The sequence below is a fragment of the Podarcis filfolensis genome, assembly GCF_964270895.1.
Source record: "Podarcis filfolensis genome assembly, chromosome: 10".
In the NCBI taxonomy this organism is placed as follows: Eukaryota; Metazoa; Chordata; class Lepidosauria; order Squamata; family Lacertidae; genus Podarcis; species Podarcis filfolensis.
This window is the reverse complement of record NC_139612.1, coordinates 40,357,481-40,377,850: the sequence shown is the minus strand read 5'-3', so window position 1 is coordinate 40,377,850 and position 20,370 is coordinate 40,357,481. Positions and strand designations below refer to the sequence as shown.

The window sequence follows — 20,370 nt, the reverse complement described above, 5'->3', positions numbered from 1 at the left end:
ATTTAACTGTGCCTTCTTGTTTTATTGCAAAGTCAGAATTTTAATTATTTGTTAGGTACAGTTGGTTGATAATAATTTATGCTAAGTTAGTTTTTAATTATCACCCTTTTTCCTACATAGGACTGAGCAGTGTTGTCGAAGCTGGATCCCACTGTGAGAAAGCGTGCAATCCTCGAATGGGAAATTTAGGATACGGGCGTAAGTTGTGGACAGATACAAAGTGTGGGGACAACGCCACAGAGTTTTACTGTTCCTACAGTGAGAATGCAGACTTCATATGCAAGCAGCCTAAGTGCAGCAAATGCAACTCCAAACATGCCCATCTGGCTCACTCACCCTCTGCCATGGTTGACTCACCCTTTCGGCTGCCATACACATGGTGGCAATCAGCACAGGGGGTGAACAGGGAGAAGATCCAACTGAACTTGGAAACTGAGTTTTATTTCACTCACTTAATCATGGTGTTCAAGTCACCAAGACCAGCAGCCATGGTCTTGGAGCGATCTCAGGATTTTGGGAAAACATGGAAACCTTACAAATATTTTTCCACTAACTGCTCAGCAGCCTTTGGGCTTGATGATGATGTAACCAAGAAAGGAGCAATTTGCACTTCTAGATACTCCAGTCACTTCCCCTGCACTGGAGGAGAGGTGAGTTAATTAAGATATCAAAAACTGCAAACAACTGAAAATTGACTCTAGATTTATTTTGACTCTAGACTTTAGTTTTTTCATGATATTTGCATGCCACACTAAACCAGTGGCCTTCCAGATGCAGTTGGACTACAATTTGTATCATCCCTGCCCATTGGCTATGTTGGCTGGGGCTGATGGGAGTTGTAGTCCAACAACGTCTTGAGAACCACAGGTTCCTGCTTCCAGCACTAAATCATGATTTAGTTTGAGCATGATGCGCACAAACCACAATTATCTTTGGACTTGTACACTCCCTCCCTTCTTGTGCAGCTGAGAGGTGTTTGGAAGCTTTTACTCCTGCATTTTAGTTAACCACAACATTCTGTGCCATCCAAAGTGGGAACTGTGGTTAACCATTAACTATGGTTTATTTCCCAAGTCAGTTTCAGAAACCACAGTTTCTTCACACAGTGCATAGTTAAACTACCGTGAGATGTAGTGATGGCCATGGATGGCTTGAAAAAATTAGACAAATTCATTGAGGATAAGGCTACTAACTAATGAACACTGTGTACAACTTCGAAGATCAGAGGCAGCATGTTTCTGGATATCAGTTGCTGAGGAATATAAGCAAGGAAGTACCACTAAGCTCATGTCCTGCATATGGCTTCCCATTGGCATCTGGTTGGTAGGAAAAAAGTGCTGGTCTAGATGGGTCTTTGGCCTCATTAAGGAGGGTTATTTTTATGTTTCTAATGCTGTCTACAGTTACTGTTTCTTCTGTGTGCAGGAAATGTCTGTGTCATGGGCCATAAGTGTTTGGACAGCAGTGGATATACCGTATTTTTCGCACCATAGGACGCACTTTTCCCCTCCTAAAAAGCAAGGGAAAATGTGTGTGCGTCCTATGGAGCGAATGCAGGGGGGAGGCAGGCGGGAAAAGCCCCCAAGAGCTGCACACAAGATCCGTGCGCTCTTGCGGGCTTTTCCACAGGAGGGAGAAGGGACTGACTGGCTGCATCAGTCCCTTCTGCCACCTCCCAGAAAAGCCAGGAGAAGCCGCAATCTCTTTAAAGGAGTTGCGTGGCTTCTGCCAGTTTTGCGGGAGGTGGGTGAATCCCCCCACCTCCCAGTAAAGCCAGGAAAGCCCTGCGCAGCATCTCCTGGCAAGGAGAGGCTGCACGGGGCTAAAGGGGAAGCCAAAACAGCGAGCGGGATCCATCCTGCTCGCTGCCTTGGCTTGTGCCATAGCCGCGCGCAACCCCTCCAGCAAGCGAGAGGTTGTGAGCAGCCTGTACGCTGCTCTTTGGGGCTGGGGGGGGGATTTTTTTTCTTGATTTCCCCCCCTAAAAACTGGGTGCACCCTATGGTCCGGTGCGCCCTATGGTGCGAAAAATACGGTAGATACAGATGGAATATAGTGTAATGTTTTCCAGTATATTTTTGGGATTGAGGCCAACAGAAGCCATCCTTTCTGAGAATGCAGCCTGCCCCTTGTGAGGGGAATACATACAGGTCTCATCTGCTAAGTAAGGATAGAGTTATTACACAAATGTACTGTTTCCCATCATCACAAGGGAGGAGAGTGGGAAGTACTATATGGCTATAGGTCTTCTGAGTAATGGACACAGACACAGACACACACACACACACACACATTTTTCCTTGGTGCTATGAATGTGGGTGTAAAGGAACTACTTTGAAGCATGTTCTCCCCCTCCCTGATGAGCTACCTCCATTGCTTACCTTTGTCCTTGCAGCCCCAGTTGCGTGTGTGGAGTTCAGGATCCTCTGGGTGGTGGCATCTGGTGGGTGCTGATACAGCATCTGTACAATGGTGAGAAGTTGGGAATTAGATATATTATTTGCTTGTTTATAAATTTAGTCAATCGACTTCTTCTCCTTGGTTGTTGGTGTTCATTGTTTGTGCAAAGTGCTCCCTTTGTGTAAGTTGCCCATCATAAAAATCCCAACTTCGGTGTTCCTAGTTATGTGTTCATGGATATGGGAGATGGAATCCCGACTTGTACACCTTGTTATCAAAAATCTTGCTCACTTGCTGGGTCCTCTAGAATAATTGGCTCCAGACTTTGTTGAAATCCTTTCCTCCATTGGGACTGTGGAGGAAAAGAGAGAAGCCATGGGCAGTCATCTGGGGATCTCTGTTTGGAGTGTTTAAAGTTATGCCACTCTCCTTTGCTGCACAGCATTATGCCATTGTTGCATTGTTGGGACTGACCCCTGCCCTGAGGGAACATAGGATTCTGACTAATTTCCACTCCTCCGTGACAGGTGTCTGTTCCGCCACTTCAAACTTGTGCCAGTGCAAGGGTATTACTATGGTGACATAGTGTTGTGATCTGCCAGCATGAGAAAGTTTAAGACAAACCTCATCCTGCCTAATGTGCATAAGCCACACCACAAACTGTTACAGAAAGATGTTCATTTAAGATGTCAACATTATTTCAAGTTTTCAGGAAGTGTTGAGTGCAGCGGGCTTGGAGATCACACAAATTACACAAATTAAAATGCACCCTGCATTTTAACACTACTTGTATTTATTTGCAAAGTAGTACCAGAAGCTTTCTGGTGACCAGATGGCAGGACTGCAGATTTTGCAAACATCACGTTTAATTTATTACAGCCAGCTACATTCAAGCAATTACTTGTAACTGCCAATAGTAACATGTACCTCCCATTAAACAACACAAGAGGTTATTGAGCTGTTTTGAGTTATGGAGGACGTACTCTGACTCATAGTAGTACCTAATTTCAGACATCTGGAAACAGTCATTCAGTCCAGTTTAAAATGCACAGTTATCACGAACTGTCCAGCTAAAAATGGTCTCATGCACTGGTATACTGTGTTCATTCCATGTCTAGCAAAGTGTTGGCAATATATAAGCATTAAATCACAGTTTCAATAATAATAATGATAATAATAAATCTTTAACAAATAACTAAGGTTGGTTTTAGGCAGTAACAGCAAGGCATGTATTTATGCTGCATATAAATCCAAATACAGAACCACTTTCCCCTGGTTACAGTTATATGGGTGTGTATACCTTTACACAGTTATAAGGCTCAGAAACATACGCCATTAGGTATAAAAGTAAGAAGAAAGAGAATCATATCTAGGATATAGAGTAGCTGTTTATTATTTTTGCAATAAATTAAAGGGGATTAGGGACCAAAGCATTAAACACATATTAAAAGTTTGAGTGTTATTAGACTCCAAGCAATACAAAAATTATTTTTTTTTAAAAATGATATTTATTCATAATTTCATCAATACATATACAAAAAAAAGAAAAAAAAGAAAAATACAGCGAAAAGCAAAACAAAAAGAAAAATCAACAAAAAAAGGAAAAATACAAAACCCAAATTACAACTTTTCATTTGCTTATTTCTTGAACTTCCTCACACCTCCCTTTTTGTATTCTAGTTTAATTCCTTATTCCAGCAAATTCTTCCCGTTTCTCAATTTTAATTTAAATAATTAATCTTCACAATCTATCTTATTTATTAATTCAACATAATCTTTCCCTCTTTTAATTTAATCTGTTATTCAATTTACCTTAATCTCTTTAACCTTATCATATCTTAAAAATCTTAAAATTTCCAAGTTTACGTCACATTCATTCATATCTCCTTAAATCATTTCTACTAAAGCCAATTTAGTTCCTTTCCGGCATATTCCCTGGTATTTCATTAATATTACACTGATTCCAAAATTAATAATAAAAAAAAATTCCCTTGATATCTCTAACTGTTATCCAACGTCCCTTCTTCCTGGCTTCGGGTCATGTCAGTCCTCTCAGTCCATTACATCCAGTCTATCAATCTGGTGTCCTTATATCCGAGGCCCTTAAGTCTCTTCTAGGCCCCTTCTGCACAATTTCTTGTCCTTGTTTGTAGTTACACACTTCTCTGTCTGTTGTTAATTCCTTGGGGAGTGGGTCTCCGGAGGTTTCCATCCAGTAATAGTTTCCCTTTTCCTTTGTCAGACTGGCCCCTTCCCCCCAGTCCCACTCCCTGTCATCTTTGTAATCCAAAAAGTATTTATCCAGAAGATAGTTGTTCACCTGTTTCATAGTCCCACTAGAGTTAAGAGCTTCATTTACTTCAAACACATCCCAGCACCCTCCAAGTTCAATCTTCCAACGCAATGACTTTTGTTCCTGCAGGACTTTGAATCCCTCCATTCGTGTTGTTTGAGGAGTAATTACTGCCTCTTCCTTCTTCATCTGCCCTTGGACTTGTCTTGTCAAGCCAGTTTCTTGAATTGGTTGTTGTATAACTTCTTTATCCTTATTCCCTGTTAAATCATATTCACTGGCCACAGCGCTGATCAAATCCAATTTTTCATGCATCAAGTTCATTTTCTCCTGCAGCTGCTGCAGCAGGGCATTTGTCATGCCAAGGGCAGACACCAAACATTCCTTCCAACTCATTTCTATTCAAGGTCAAACAGCAAGTCCCACGATCCAAAAACTTGCAGCTGTAGATTCCAGATAAACAGCAACAGCAAACTGACAGGCTCCCTCTAGGGGATACAGTTTCTATTTGTATCCACTTTCTTTCTTTCTTTCTTTTTAAAAAAGTCTCCAACAAAGAAAATTACTTTCGATTTCAAGTCCTTTCAATTTTCAAATACTTTGTATCTTTAAAATACAGAAATGCAGAAGGTAGCGTTGAAGTTAATTTGTTTCTCTTCTCTTTTTTACCGATCTGTCAAAATACTCCACTTTCACTCAATGGACGTTACGAGCACCCCGTCCCCAGGTTTGGGACGATGGAAACTTAGATTCCTTTACTCTCCTCCTGCAGGATTAGACAGTCAAATCCCCCCCTTTTCTACTGCTCCAAAGGGGGTTTTATTGGTTGTATATGCAGGAAATTTCCAACTTTAAAGCAGTTTTCCAGGCTATTAGGTTGCAAGGGCTTTGCTTCAATCTATATACAAAAAGCGGAAGGCGGACTTCCTGTTTAAACCTTCCCGCTTGTGCCTAATTCAAAAATTTTGCAAGTTTCTTGATCCAATTCTCCGTTTTTACTCACGGGTACTTGATTTAGAGTCTGAATGTCATCAGGAAAAAGTCAGCGCTCTCCGGCGATGGCTGCGCGGCTTCCCTCCATGGAAATAGCGATCGGTTTGCAGCACCGCGCTGCTCACCCCACTTCACTCCAGAGCCCCAAAAAGGGGTTTCCTCGTGAGTAGGGGAGGCGCTCTTGGTGCTCTGCCGAACCCCACGTTCCCAGGCTTCTCCGCCTGGGATTTCTAGCGGGTCCCCGCCTTCGCCGCGGCGGGAAGACCCAATTTCCACAGAGCCCGTTCCTCCGATCGGAGGAACTCCGCCATTCGTCGTTGGCGCTAACCCGGAAGTGTTCAAGCAATACAAAAATTAGAGACTTCATCTTTCCCATCTGTCAAAGGAAAATTAATAGCTAAACACATTTTCCTCATTCTGAAACATAGATAAAAAGAGAGTATAATTATTTAATCACCTTTTGCAAGTTCTGTGCAAGTAAAGTTTTTGTGTGGAAATGACTGGAATGCACAATAAAGTTCCTTATTGGTTAACTGTATTTTGGGGAAGGTTGATTGCTTGAATCATGTTGCTGCTGACAGGGAAATTCAGAAGACTTGCCAAAGTTGCAGAAACTTGTAACATTCTAAATTATACTACTGATATACTACAGCAGCTTGCCTATTTTGGCATTTTTGTACAAGTTGGTAAAGCAACCCTGAACTGACTGGATCACACCAAGGCTTTAAGTTGGGGGATCCATATAACACAGAGATATAGAGGTGCATTCATATAATGGAAATCTGAACTTGCTTCACAGCCTATTTTTGAGGCATAAAGTACTTCTTAACCCTCCTTCTGTTTCCTGTCACATCAGAACAGCAGAAATGGAAAATGCAGACATAATCTAAATGAATTAAACTAGTCACAGAGGCAGAACCAGATCTTTTGAAGGTATCTCCTGTATTCTTGTGAAGTCATGAAGTGGCATGAATGAATCACTTTTGATTGTAGATCCCAGTCCTGAAAGTGCCATTTTCCTGCTTGTGCCATTAAAATGTTGAGTGGCCACAGCTCAAAGGGGAAGATTATCTGGTTTTATGTTTTAGGTGCAGTGATTGAAAAAAAGCCAAAGCCAGTTTTTCATTCATGGAAAGGGTAGACCAGGGGTTGGCAAAGTTTTTGTGGCTTGGGCTGGTTCACAGTCCTGCAGATGCCGCGGTGGGCCGGAGTGCGTGTGCACATGCATGCATGCATGCATGCGCAAACGCTATTTCCGGTGCTCCTTCCGGTGCAGAGGAGGCGTGTGCAGCTTCCCACTGGCTGCAGGATCTTCCTGCAGCCAATGGGAAGTCGGCCAGCATTGCAGAAGGCAGTCCCTGCTCTGCTCCGTGCCGGTTTAGCGCAGTGCACGGGAGCCAACCGAGTGGGTGGAAGGGGTCCATGGGCCAATTAAACGACCCCCATGGGCTGCTTGTGGCCCATGGGACTTAGGTTGCTGACCCCTGGGGTATACTGAGCAAGAAGGAAAATCAAGAAGGAAGCCATATCATCTTTTCCTTTGATAACTGCAAAAATAAAAATAAAAATTAATGCATATCATGCTCTCCTTAACAGTAAAATCCTAAATGAGTCTACTCTGAAGTAGTCACATTGAGTCAATGAGGCCTACCCCCGTACATAAAGGACTGCAGACTAAAAGTGCAATCCTATCCATGTCTATCCATAAATAAGTCCCATTAAGTTCATTGTGGCCCAGTGCTCATAAATAGGTGTAGGGATGCAGCCTTAGGCACTTAGGTGTCTGTACCCACTATTTCACGATATGTATAGAGATCATTGCTTCATAATAGCAATTAGGTTGTTTGAGTGCAAGCTTGTCAGAGACCACATTTCAACAAATTTATGCTTTGTTAATTTCATTCCCTCCAGCAATTTTCTTTTAAAGTCTTTTGTTCTTGAGAAATAGAGGAAGAGGCTTTTATTTGGGAGGGAAGACAAACTGAGTTAAGTTAAGCCTTAGTTGTGTTTAGAGAAGACCCACTTACATAAATAGAAATAATCAGTCATAATCAGTTAAGTTCCATTGATTTCACTGGGCCTACTCTTAGCTTCACAAAATATGGAACCAACCTATTGTTTATTTATATAGTATCACCAGTGTGCATAATGCCTTCCAGAGTACAAATTCCTACGCCAAGGAGCTTGCAACCAAAAATTAAACACAGGAAGCGAAAGTAATAGTGTCAGTTGCACATGCATATACTTAGCTACAGGCTGATGCTGCAGTCCTATACACAGAAATGTGGAATCTTTCTCTACCCAAGAGGTGCATTCTATCATGGACAACCTAATGGAGGCCATATGCCAGAGAGAGGTGTGGCCAGATGCAACAGTAGGCACATCTGACTCTTGCCCTGTACAGTAGGCTAGATTTCAGCTATGCTAAATTTCAGCCATGCCATAGATATAAGAGACTTAAGTTTCATGAGTCAAAACATCCTTAGTCACTATGCCACATGAGATCTCTCCAATAATTTTGTTCTCCACTGTGGCCTTTCTTCCATGGAAACCCAGGATGGTGAACATAAAAATACAGTCCATACATTAATTTAAAAACATCTTTAAAACATCTAAAACCAAGCATACACAAAACAATGCCAGCTGCTGGAATTCCCATTGACATCCATGTGTCAAAAGCCAAGGGGAACCTTCAGTGCAGGGGATAGACACACCTCCACTGGAAGTGAGTCCCACACCTTGGAAAGCACCAAGGAGAAGGCCCAGCCATGAGTCATTGCCCTGCACATGATACCCATCAGTGGTCTTACTGACAGGGTCTCCTTTGCAAACCTCAAAGCATGGGTTGGCATGTGTGTGTGTGGTAAAGATGCTATCTGGCATGCATTTACCTCTGTAGTGAACAGATCATAGTCTTTTATTTTATTGACCAATTTATAGACTCCCACTTTACTGAAAGGCAGCCAATTTCAGACTTTGATTTGTTATTGTTGTTGTTGTTTAGTCGTTTAGTCGTGTCCGACTCTTTGTGACCTCATGGACCAGAGCACGCCAGGCACTTCTGTCTTCCACTGCCTCCCGCAGTTTGGTCAAACTCATGCTGGTTCTTTTCTTATCAGACTTTGATAGCAACATACAAATCTATAATGTTGCCGAATAGTTTACCAAAAAAAAAACCAAACAAAAAAAACAGCAAGAGAATAATGGCACCAAACAAGTGAAACTCAGGTAGGCAGAATTAAAATATCCAGACTGACTGGGATTTTAGCCAATGCTCAAGACACTGGGAATAATAGGTTTACTCTCGTGGAAAGTGCCTTGGAATGTTTTATGGCTGCAATATGTTAGACTCTTGGCTCAACATCTCATCACAAACATGTTGCTTGGGAACAAGTTCAAGGCTCAGGAAAAATATGTGATGCTTGTTGACCTGCAAACTGAAATTCCTGCAATACCTCATCTAGTTCTGAAAGGGTCTTTAACCTGATGATGTACAGGTCTCAAGATCCAATAAAGTTCTAAATAGCCCAAAATGACTTGCTCTTTTAGCCCAGGGGCCCTGAGCTGTTAGGATCTCTGCCCTTGCTCTTGATAAAGTTCCAATTGCAAGTTTCTGGATATGATGTAGACCTTCCAACTGGAATAGTGAGATATTCAAGAACCAACAGCTGTTCCTGGGACATGGTGGAATCTTTGAAAGCTTTCAGCCAGGTCTGCAAAACCAATGCTTAACTAGTATGGAAAATATTGATACAACTTGCTGAGTAAAAGAGGTTATTTGACCAGTTACCTGAATTAATCTATTGACACTTCGGCTAGCTATAGTACTGCATGCGTCTGGTATGTGTGCCTTTTTCAAGCCTATTTACCTGGGCTCAACCTGAAGGGTTCTTATATGCATTTTTACTTTCCTATGGTTCTATATAGAGCCCCTACTGTCCTGAAATATAGGGGTGTGACCCCTGGGTATGAATCATTGCTGTCAATTCACATATGGAAATAGGGACATTTGTGCATTTGTAACATCCACATTCTCACACCAATAATTACTACCTAAGAACATGCGGCTCTCCTTTACACACTGTTGGAAATCTATTCTCCCACATAAATGCCCTGCACATTCTATTCCTTTACTCTCCAATCGCCTGCATAGCACTGATTTTTAAACCAGGGTGTGCTATTAAACCAGCCCCTAGAGTTTCTCCACAGAATGTTTAATGTTACAGTAGATACAGTTGTATTTCTGCAAATAAAAAAACTCTTGGAACAGTTACTACCCCAAGATGTTATGGGCCATGTAGGTGTGTGGAAGAGAAGCAGTGATTATTTGATATCCAAGTACGCGACTAGAGTAGATGATGTACCCATTCTCAACTCAAACATTCATCAAAAATCCAAGGACAGGACAAAATCTGAAGAATCCCAATGCAAAACTGTGCACACAAATGGGGTTATAAAAAGGCAACTCAACCCCCTCCACAGCACCATCTTCCTAAAAATGAAAAACTAGAACAATAAAGCAACAGTATTTTACAAGCGACAGGAACAAGGAAATAGGGGGTGTGCCTGGCTAGAATACATGAAATAAAAGCAGTACAAAAAACATTTAAATACTGTGTAAGTGAACTTCTTGGTTATGAAAGGTGTTGCTGAAAAAAATCTCAGGTTTTAAGGTGCCACGTTTGCTGCTGCTGTTGCTACTACACGTCCGTTTTGCCAGCCTCTGCTGCTGTGTGCTGTGCTCAGAGATGTGGGGGATGTTCTGGGGAGTCAGCCAGTTTTTCTAATGACTTTGCCTCTGAACAAGAAAGCAAAGCAGCTCACTCGCTCTCCTGCTCATTCACTCTTCGGCTTAGTTTTGGGACGAAGTTCAAGCTTTGTTGGTCTGACATATATCAACAAGTAGTGAAGGCATGCCAAATCCAAGGACATAAATCTTTGGGGAAGGGGGAAACTTGCCTGAGGGGAGAGTATTTAAATATCATCTTTCTTGCTGATGGACCAAAAGGCTTCTCCATAGTTCAGGGTAGTGTGTGTTTCCTGCTATTCCCATGGAGCACAATTTCTTTGAAAAGAAAGGCACATGATTAAAGTGCTATTTGAAATGAAGATTTTGCTTTTAAATGTGGGTGCTTTGTCTCTTTCTACAAAGATTTGTGGCAAGGAAACACTTAACTGTATTTGTGTATGCATTAATTAAGCACAGTAAGCATATGGACGCGGGTGGCGTTGTGGGTTAAACCACAGACCCTAGGGCTTGCCGATCAGAAGGTGGGCGGTTTGAATCCTTGGGGAAGGAGAGGCGCTGCGGAGAGAGGGAGAGCTGCACAGTGCCCCTTCAGTGAAGCACCTCTCCCGCGAAGCACGGAGCCCCATCTGTTCCTCCTCCCACTTTGCTGAAGGGGCGCTGTGCAGCTCTCCCTCTCTGCGCAGGAGAGCTGTGCAGTGCCCCTTCAGCGAAGTGCCTCTCCTGGCTTCTGCCTTAGCCGTGCACAGCCTCTTCCGGGCACAGGGAGGCTTTATCCCGCTGCCCGGGAGAGGCTGCGTGCGGCTATCCCATAAGCCAGGACAGCCAGAGGCTATCCCAGAAGCCAGATCCCTCTTGCTGTTCTGGCTTCTGGGATTCAGAATATTTTTTTTCTTGTTTTCCTCCTCCAAAAACTAGGTGCGCCTTATGGTCTGGTGCATCTTATAGAGCGAAAAATACGGTATATAAAGGCAGATGGAAGAATACCATTAACGCTTTTCACTACAAAGACATTTGTCACTCAGAAACCCCTTGATCTGATAGCCAGACAAAGATACTGTACAGTGGAAGAGGACTGTAAGAAACAGTGGTCGACTTAAAGCTATATACACTTCCTGTGTCTTGTTAATTATTTGCAGCTTCTGCCAAGAAGTATATTTGTGCTACAGGCATACTATATGTAGGCTTGTATTTTCATTTCATTTAAGAGAAAATGTGCCAAGCAAGTCAGATAAATCTTTGATAGTTGCAACAAGAAAAGGTTGATTAAGGTGGATGGATTTCAAGTATTTTATTACTAATCGTTTTACTTATGTTAGCAGAAATGTTTAGGGTAGATTTGTGATAAGACCATACATTTCAAATTGAAAAGGCCAAAGAAAAAAATATAAATTTTAGCTGAAGGCTATGTAAATGTTTGAGAGTTTTGTTTGGAGGAAGGTGCTTTCTGCAACTGTACCTTATTATTTATTTGTTGGATTTCTTGCCTGCTCTTCACCATGAGGTCCCAGGGTGGGTTATGATATAAAAATACAATGTTAAAATCAGCACAAACTATTTGCTGTGGGGATAGTATTCCACAGCTTAGGAGCTATCACAGAGAATGCCCTGTCCTGGGCTGACACCCACAGAATTTCTGAGGGTGGCAGAACCACCAAGAGGACCCTTCTGCCAATCCAAGAGGATCTGTATTGAACAAAGTAGTATTTCCAAAATTTAGTCAATTCCTTTCCAGAAGAGACTCACCTGGCACCTTTTACATATTTTACTTACTTAGAAAAGGTGTTTCTAATAATAGTTCTGTCTGGCATTTGGGAGGTTGTGGGCATAGCGTGTTAACAACTGACAAAAAATTTAATGATTTTAGGTTAATTTTATGCTGGCACCTTGTAAAGCACCTTGCATATTGATGCTGCTATGCAAATGAACAACAACAGCAATAATAAAGTGAATGTACCAAGTGCTAAAGTTCTCCAAATAGAGGTATCCAAATGGGGATCAACCTAACATGGGAAGCTGCTTCGTACTCACAGATGTGAAATAATTTCTTAGTGGTGGGGGAAATCTACTTTACACATGCTCAAAGACACCCTGTTCTTTGCTGCTACTTCTTATGATGGTGGGTTCAATATCAGTGTGGAAAATATATAACATTCTGCACATCTGGCAAATTGACAGTCAGATACCTGGGCTTGCTTCCCTTCTTTTATAGTTACTGTGATTTGTGATTTTAGTCAATACTTTGAACTTCTCTGCCTTTCATAAAGTGTAAATATAGCATGGAATCTGTAGTGTTATGCATGGATGGTGTGTGTGTGTTTCTACGGGATACTTGGAGTGGGTGTAAACAAACTCTTGCTAGCTATAAATCATAGCTGTGACTGTGTTCTTTGATCTGTTTGTGGATTCAGCGTCAAAGTGTAGAATATTAGCTAGCAGATTAATATTCTGTGAAACTGCATTCATTAAAAAAAGAAATTGAACATGGTAGTTGAGCTTTCTTACGGCTAGTAAAGTTACTATTAACTTATGATCATTTCTTAGCCACAGAAAACCACAACTTCAATGGGAAAACCATCTCTTCCTCCTGAGATGCTGAGACATCATTGTGGCTACTACCTTAGTGAGGAAAATATATTCTGTATGTTCTCAGTGTTTATTATTATTTCACATTGAAAGCCTGGCAGGTAACAGACAAGGCAGGTAACAGACTTAGCTTATCTAATGTAGGATTGTTCCCTTGTCTAAGAAATCTATATGGTACAATCTAGTCAACTTGGTCTAGCTGAATAGTCAACATCTTGAAGAAGCGTCCAAGTTATGCTGGCATTGCTGAATTTCTAGAATAAGAAGTATTATCGCTTCAACAAACCAGGAAGTCAGGCTGTCTATCCTGGAATCTTTTCTGTTGTGTCCTTAGTATAAGAGTTGATTCTGATTTACTCAGTATTGTGACAGATAGGTAGCCGTGTTGGTCTGCCATAGTCAAAACAAAAAAAAATTTTTTCTTTCCAGTAGCACCTTAAAGACCAACTAAGTTAGTTCTTGGTATGAGCTTTCGTGTGCATGCACGAAATTTTTTTTGTTTTCAGTATTGTGAGAAAAGCACTCTACACATGCTCATGGCCACCATAATTACCTACCATGCACTGTGGAGTTGTCTTGACTACAAGTTCTCTGGCTAAAGGTTGCTGGCTTGATGAGCAGAATGTTTTAGGATTTCCTAGGCTTCTGCTTCTATAGATATGAAGGACGGTTTCTAGTTGTGTAGGTGCTGGAAGAGAAAATTTGAATAATTTACCACACTAAGACTTAACAAAGTGTGAGTAGAAATATATTGTTCTAGGCCTGTTATTTGTGTGCAGAGTTATGGTGGCAGAACACCCTTTGAAGTAGAAGTGCATAGCTTTGACAAGGTCCCACAGTTATTCACTTAATGTGAGATGTATATTTTACTTTAAAACATTTAACCAGTCTGGTTCTTAATACATATAATATATTTTTATTGCTACCATTTCAGTTTCTTGGAAAAAAGTTGAAAGCATCAGCCACTGTTGCAGCTTTTACATTATGGAAATTCTCCCCTTGGGCACATATGTTTTACCCCCTTCCCAATCACAATTTCTACAAATCAATGCAATTGCCAGCTGCAGATTTCCATAACAGTTACTGGGAGAGTGATTGCTTTTAACTTTTACATCCCACTATAAACAGAGCTTAGTTGGCCCAATAAAATCTCCCACTTGAGCTTTTCATATAAGAATAATAAAGGTTAAAAGCTCATCGCCATTGTGGGTACTTTCTATAGGAAAACTGTGCAATTAATGGGTAGAGTTGGGTGCAGAGAAGAGAGGAATGTGTGTGGCTGTGGCAAGTAGGTGGTCTTTAAGGTATGTGTACTGTGAACTTTTTGCCCAGTTTTTGCTGGATTGTTCAAAGCTCCAACTGAGGTCAGAAGTAAACTATATTCCTTATCCATGTACAAAATTGAAACAAAGCCCAGGAAACTAGAGTGGAAATAAGAATGAAACAGTGTACTAGACCATGGTCTGTTTTAATGAAATAAAAATGAATGGGCATACATATGCACATGAGCCACAGACCGATTTGGAAGAGATGGATGCCCTAGTCCTAGTGGGACTACTACTTTAGATAATTGGTTCCCAGACCTTGAACTAAAGGACTTTATTATTGTTGTGGTCCCTCCTTTTGTCCACCTGACCTGAGCATTCCTAACTCATTAATCAGTTTTACTGTATTGTCCTCAAAAACCAATAAGGAACAGCCAAGGGCTTCATGAACATACCTGTACACATTTTAGATTCTATGGACTATGAGCATATAAAACTTACAATTCCAGCCAATTTGTTTTACTAGTCTACTTCATTCTGCATATTTTTAGGTTTGAAAAGTGCTAGTTATTATTCAGCAAGTGCTGTTTGGCCTTTAACAGTAAATGCACTATTCATGTCAAGCACGATATATATAATCTGCAGACAGGTCAACATTTCAAAAATGCACTGGTATGTTCATAATGAATTATTTCATTTCTCAACAGTCCCTTCCCTGAAAATCTGATCAAAACCAGAAATCACAAAGAAATCTAAGATACCATTTTAGTTTATCTTTAATCAAAGGAAGCTAGGGTGCTACTTTTTATTGCACTTTTCTCAGCCTGCATTTTCCATCATCCACTGAAAAGGAAATGAATGTCTAGAACTTGGATTGCATCCAAGCATTTTTCTTTCATATCTGAAGGCATCTCATGTTCACAAACTGCTAAAAAGTCATTGTGGTCAGGGCTGTACGGCACTTAAATTTGAATAAACAGAAGAACCTACAGATGTACACAAGTTGTGGCGCTGGGATTCTTTGAGTTTGTGTTCATACCTGCCTGATACAGCCTTATTCCTGGATAAGTTTAAAAGGTTTGGCATTTTATAGAAAGGGAAACAAAAGCCTTTTGAAATGTGTTGCTAATTATTTAGATCCTCCATCAAAGACTCAACACTCATGGCAAACACAGCTCATGTGCTCTGTTCTCTCACTGCCTTTCCCAGCCTAACTTTCCCCATTTCAGTTTTAATGGTCCTTTTAAAGGGAGGTTATTATACTGACAATCAGTGGAACGTGTATCCAATTTCATATACGTACAGATAGATACTTGATGGACAGAATACCACGTAGTTATGCATCCAATGAGGATTTTTTATTTTGCATGTTTTCTAATGCCTTGCTCACAGGCACCAAAACATCCAGTTGCAGTTGCCTCTGCCCCATTGGCTGCTGCCACGTTTGGCATGCTGACAAGGTTCACAAAGCAGACTGCTTCCATTCAATTCAGAAATGTAAATGCTCTAAAACCTTTTCTGTTCCCTTATAACTCCTCCCCAAGCTGACTGTCCCAATCTCTAAGTGAAGTCTGGAAGTTCTGGAAGGCAGAAAGATCTTGGCCATGAGAGAAGCTTGGGTTTAGACATGATGGTCCTGGAATCAATACCACAGATCAGTGGCAGCCAAAAGATGCAAAAATGACAGTCCAGTGAGGTGGTGGAATCAAATACTTAAATAACTAATTCATCACCCTTAATAAAAGGAAAGGCTTTTGGCGAAAGATTATCAAAGCTCTGCACAATTCACATTTCCTACTTTAAAAAGAGAGTATAAATGATTTTGACTCCCCCCTGCCCAAAATACGTTGGCTGTGCGTATGCGTATTTATGAAAATAAGAAGCAAATATATTTGCTGAATGCCTTTTTGCCACTTTTCCCCTTTCCTAAATTACCTCTGTGACTGTCACTTTCAGAACTGCTTTGGCGTGACCTTTTTAATACTCATGACATGAGCATTAAACATTTCCATGTTTCAAAAGCAAGATGTGTTGCAAAGTTTAGTACAGAGTATATGTATATCCAGTCGGATGTGGCATCTCACTGAAGCTTCACTGCCAGGTGTCAAATGAACTAGTATAGTTGGAACATATTTTAAGTAACTAAAACCACTTCGAGACTCATCTGCACTGTACTGCTTAGTAGAACATTAAAATGGGTGACTGATTTATCTTTTTTCTGATCTACAGCCCTATGGTTTTATAATATGCCCAAAAAACAAGAAAATATCAAAAGGCAAACCTGTCAATATTGCACAGCGGAGTCATCACTAATGAAACGTTTGCTCTGTGATGAAATTATACTCCACAGCGTCATAGACAGGACAGCATACAGCTGGAGTCTGATGACACAGTTTACTCCTTGTTTCATTCACAGGTGTTTCCACAGCACTAGCAGCCTGTCCTTGGGGGTAATCAGGTTCTAAAATCTTCACATTGCCAATTCCAGAGGTCAAGTTATATATTTTTAAGTCAATTAAATTCCAGGAAACTTTCCAAAGCTTGATGTAGTTTCATAGAATTGTAAAGTTGGAAGGGACGCTGAGGGTCATCAAGTCTAACCCCCTGCAACGCAGAAATCTCAACTAAAGCATCCATAACAGATGGTCATTTGATAAGTGATGCCAGTAGCCTTATATAGATGATTGTATTTTAATATCCTGTTGGAAGCCGCCCAGAGTGGCTGGGGAAAACCAGCCAGATGGGCAGGGTATAAATAATAATATATTATTATTATTATTATTATTATTATTATTATTATTATTATACCATTTTTAAGACTCCCAATTGACACCTCTCTTTATTATTCACTTACTCTGTCTTGTGTATTATTTCTAGGTTATATACCGAGCTCTGTCACCACCCAATTCTGCTGATGATCCTTACAGTCCTGAAGCTCAGGCACAGTTGAAGATCACTAACCTCCGTGTGCAGCTGCTTAAGCAACAATCCTGCCCTTGCCATAGCAATGACATGAATGCAAAACCTCCAGAACTAACCTACTATGCAATCTATGATTTTATTGTAAAAGGAAGCTGCTTTTGTAATGGTCATGCAGATCACTGTGCGCCCATCAAAGGATTTAAGCCTGTTAAAGCAGCAGGAGTCTTCCATGTGGTAAGTTTATGTTGGGATAAACCTTGCACAAAGTCTCAAGTATAGAGATCAATGTTCCGAAAATAAGGTGAATTGTTGAGCTTGCTGTCAGTTGCATGGGGAATTAATATCCTGAAGACAAGAATGTCTCCTGAAAGTCAGAATGGGAACAGACAATATATTATGACTTTCCTATACCTAAGGAATATCTAGAAGTTGCCTAAATTAGACAAACGTCTAGGCTACTTTAATTTTGAACTAAGCTGTGAATATTTACATGATCTAAATTATAATGTTGGTTCACAATGTGAAAAGAAGCTAACAGTATTCATATTTTGGCAGTCCAACGCAGCTCTGATACAAGCTTGCTTCTATGTACTGTCCTTATATAACCTGATTAGTGCATGAGCTGTATACCACCCATCTCACAAGTTCTGATTTCACAGGGGTGTAGAACCTGAAATAGATCTTTGAAAAGAAGCAATAAGTTGCAGGATTCAGCAGAGGTGAGGGAGAAACTGATAGATGAGCTGTTTTCAAGGACAAGGCCTAAATTATACCTGTATTGGTGATATGATTTGGCACCCAATCTGATCTATGTTGGAAAAAACACCTAATCTGAGATCTGCTTTATTTCCCAATGTGAAAAACAAACATATTACAACAAGCATTCACAAATATGAATGCTTGCAAATCTAACAAACAGCGAAACCTTTAGTTTTCATAAAATGTTTCCCTGGTGGAAAGTTTTTCAAACTAGCTACATAGACTAGATCATTTGAGCTGGCAATCCCCAAGACTGCTGTGTATGTAACATAAATTGTCCTGGTTTATATTTCTCTCATGTACTTGTTCTGCAAGAGTTGTAGCAGAATGATAACAAAGAAGGATAAACAAAAACATAGTGTGGCAAGACTGAACAATCTAGCAAATCAAATCAAAAGCAAAGCCAGTGCACTGCAGTTTAAAACTACTGGTAGTGCAGTGAATGTAGCCTGCATAGTGCTCAAGTAATACTGGTAGGACTCAGGGAGAAGTGTAATGGCAGTTGTGTGTTATTTACAAGATATAATTATAAAATATTTGCATTTAGGCACCCACATAGATCATTTTAGCTTTTTGGTATTGCTGACAGGTGCCTTGCAAAATCACCTTACCCCATATATGCCTAGTCAACCATTTCAATCAGTGGAACTGGCACTGCTACAGGTGCTCTTTAATACCTTGTTCTGAACTTTTAGTGTGGCAGCACCTATGATTGAAAGCTCTGCCTATTGATATCTGGCACTGATATCACTGTGCTGTATTCTTTTTGGTGCCTGCTTAAATCATCTTTGTTTAGGCAAGCCTATCAGACATGTAGACACGTAGAAATTACATGTCCTTTGAGTATTTTAAAACATTTTTGGGGCCTTTTTTCATCAATAATTTTAATGTTTCATTTTATTTTATTGTTAACTGCTTAGAAATGGGTTTTCCCCCTACAATCAAGTGCTATATAATTTTTTAAAAATAAAAATAGATTAAATAGATTAAACAAACATAATTCAAAATATTCTCCAAAATATATAAAAATTTGTAGAGTTGGGTCAATATGAGAATATATGAACATGTTTTAGTCAACATATATTTTACTAAAAATCCAAAGCCACCTTTATTTTATATACTCTCCTTGTGGTAATTTTTTTACCCGCAGCAGCACTTTGCTGTTTATTTTGTTGGAAAAAAGCTAATATAACAGCTACAATTTAAAAACAATTTTCTAAAGACTAATTCCCCTTTTACCCTTTCGATATTGTCCCTTGTGTGAAGATTTACATTGTCTCAGTAAAAAACCCTATAACATCTACCATAATAAAGCTGCAATAGTAGTGTAGAACTCAAATCATTATGCAATATAAACAATACTAATCAAAAGGGAAGTTTTTTTTTGGGGGGAGGACAGGTCTTCTAGTGCACAAGAGCTGTTAGTTGCTTCTTTCTCAGTATAGTACATTCAGGAACATAAGTCATGAAGTATTTTCTAAAAACCCAGACAATTTGAAAAGAAGTAATTGAATATATTAATTGAGGAACAAAAAGGCAATGGGAGGAAACATGCCCTAGCAACTGTCTTCATGTGTGAAAATCAGTCACTAATTTATCTTACACAAGTCAACTTTTGTAACACTGTTTGCCTTGCACAGTATAATGAGTGACATTACCAGAGAGCTGTCAAGCTAAGAAAGAAAGCAGTCTGGAAGTGGAGTAAAATGGAAAGGGCTAATGACAGAATGAAATATAGCGTGAAAAAAAGAACTCTGGTTAAATGAACTCACTTGTGTCAATTCACAAAACAGTGAAACATCCTGGGAAATGTGTCATTTAGCTATGCCTCATAAAGATTCAAAATGAATAGTACGGAGGTAAATGGAAATTGCTGGAAAATGTTTACATTCTGGTTTAGTCATCACAAATGCATCGTGGCTGGCTGCAAATCAAACTGGAGCCATGCATATGATCATTCTAGTGCAGAATTATATTCTTTGTGGTGGCGGCAGCAGCAGCAGCTGTTTCTTATTGATTTAACTTCCCCAACTTCTTTAGATCTTTTTTATTCTCAAAATCTGCTTTCTCATTATTTGTTCATGACTGTGCAATCATATATATGTCTACTCCAGAAGTCATTCTGACTGAGTTCAGTGGGGCTAACTTTCAGGGAAATGGGTAAAGGATGGCAACCCCAGTGACAGAAATATGAATATATATCCTGATTATCAAATTGGGACATATGGGAGCCAGAAAGGATGTGTTTGGTGTGTTCTTGTTTTTACATGGCTAGTGCCATGTGTGTGACAAATTGCTGGCCTGCTTTTTACAACCGACTTTCTTGTGTGTAAAAAAAATACATTTTAATTACAAATACCTGATTTACATATATACCATCCATGAGTATTTATTTCACCACCCTC

General features: G+C 40.2%; 1 protein-coding gene and 1 long non-coding RNA gene across 5 annotated transcripts in view; one reads left to right on the top strand and one right to left on the bottom strand.

The window, feature by feature from the left end:
• LOC310743324 overlaps window positions 1-20,370 on the bottom strand; it is an 84,122-nt gene that overhangs the window by 22,350 nt on the left and 41,402 nt on the right. Inside the window, exons 3-4 of the long non-coding RNA XR_014538947.1 lie at window positions 13,577-13,707; window positions 2,382-2,462 (exon numbers count right to left, since the gene is read on the bottom strand). This is a non-coding gene — a long non-coding RNA (uncharacterized lncRNA). The remainder of the gene's footprint in view (window positions 1-2,381; window positions 2,463-13,576; window positions 13,708-20,370) is intronic.
• The window catches only part of NTN4 (netrin 4), a 41,153-nt gene that overhangs the window by 6,375 nt on the left and 14,408 nt on the right, over window positions 1-20,370 (top strand). For all 4 annotated transcript variants that reach the window (XM_083573427.1, XM_083573426.1, XM_083573425.1 and 1 more), the window contains exons 2-3: window positions 121-650; window positions 17,162-17,440. In XM_083573427.1, coding sequence (XP_083429553.1) covers window positions 177-650; window positions 17,162-17,440 — 753 coding nt within the window. In that variant the 5' untranslated portion in view covers window positions 121-176. The remainder of the gene's footprint in view (window positions 1-120; window positions 651-17,161; window positions 17,441-20,370) is intronic.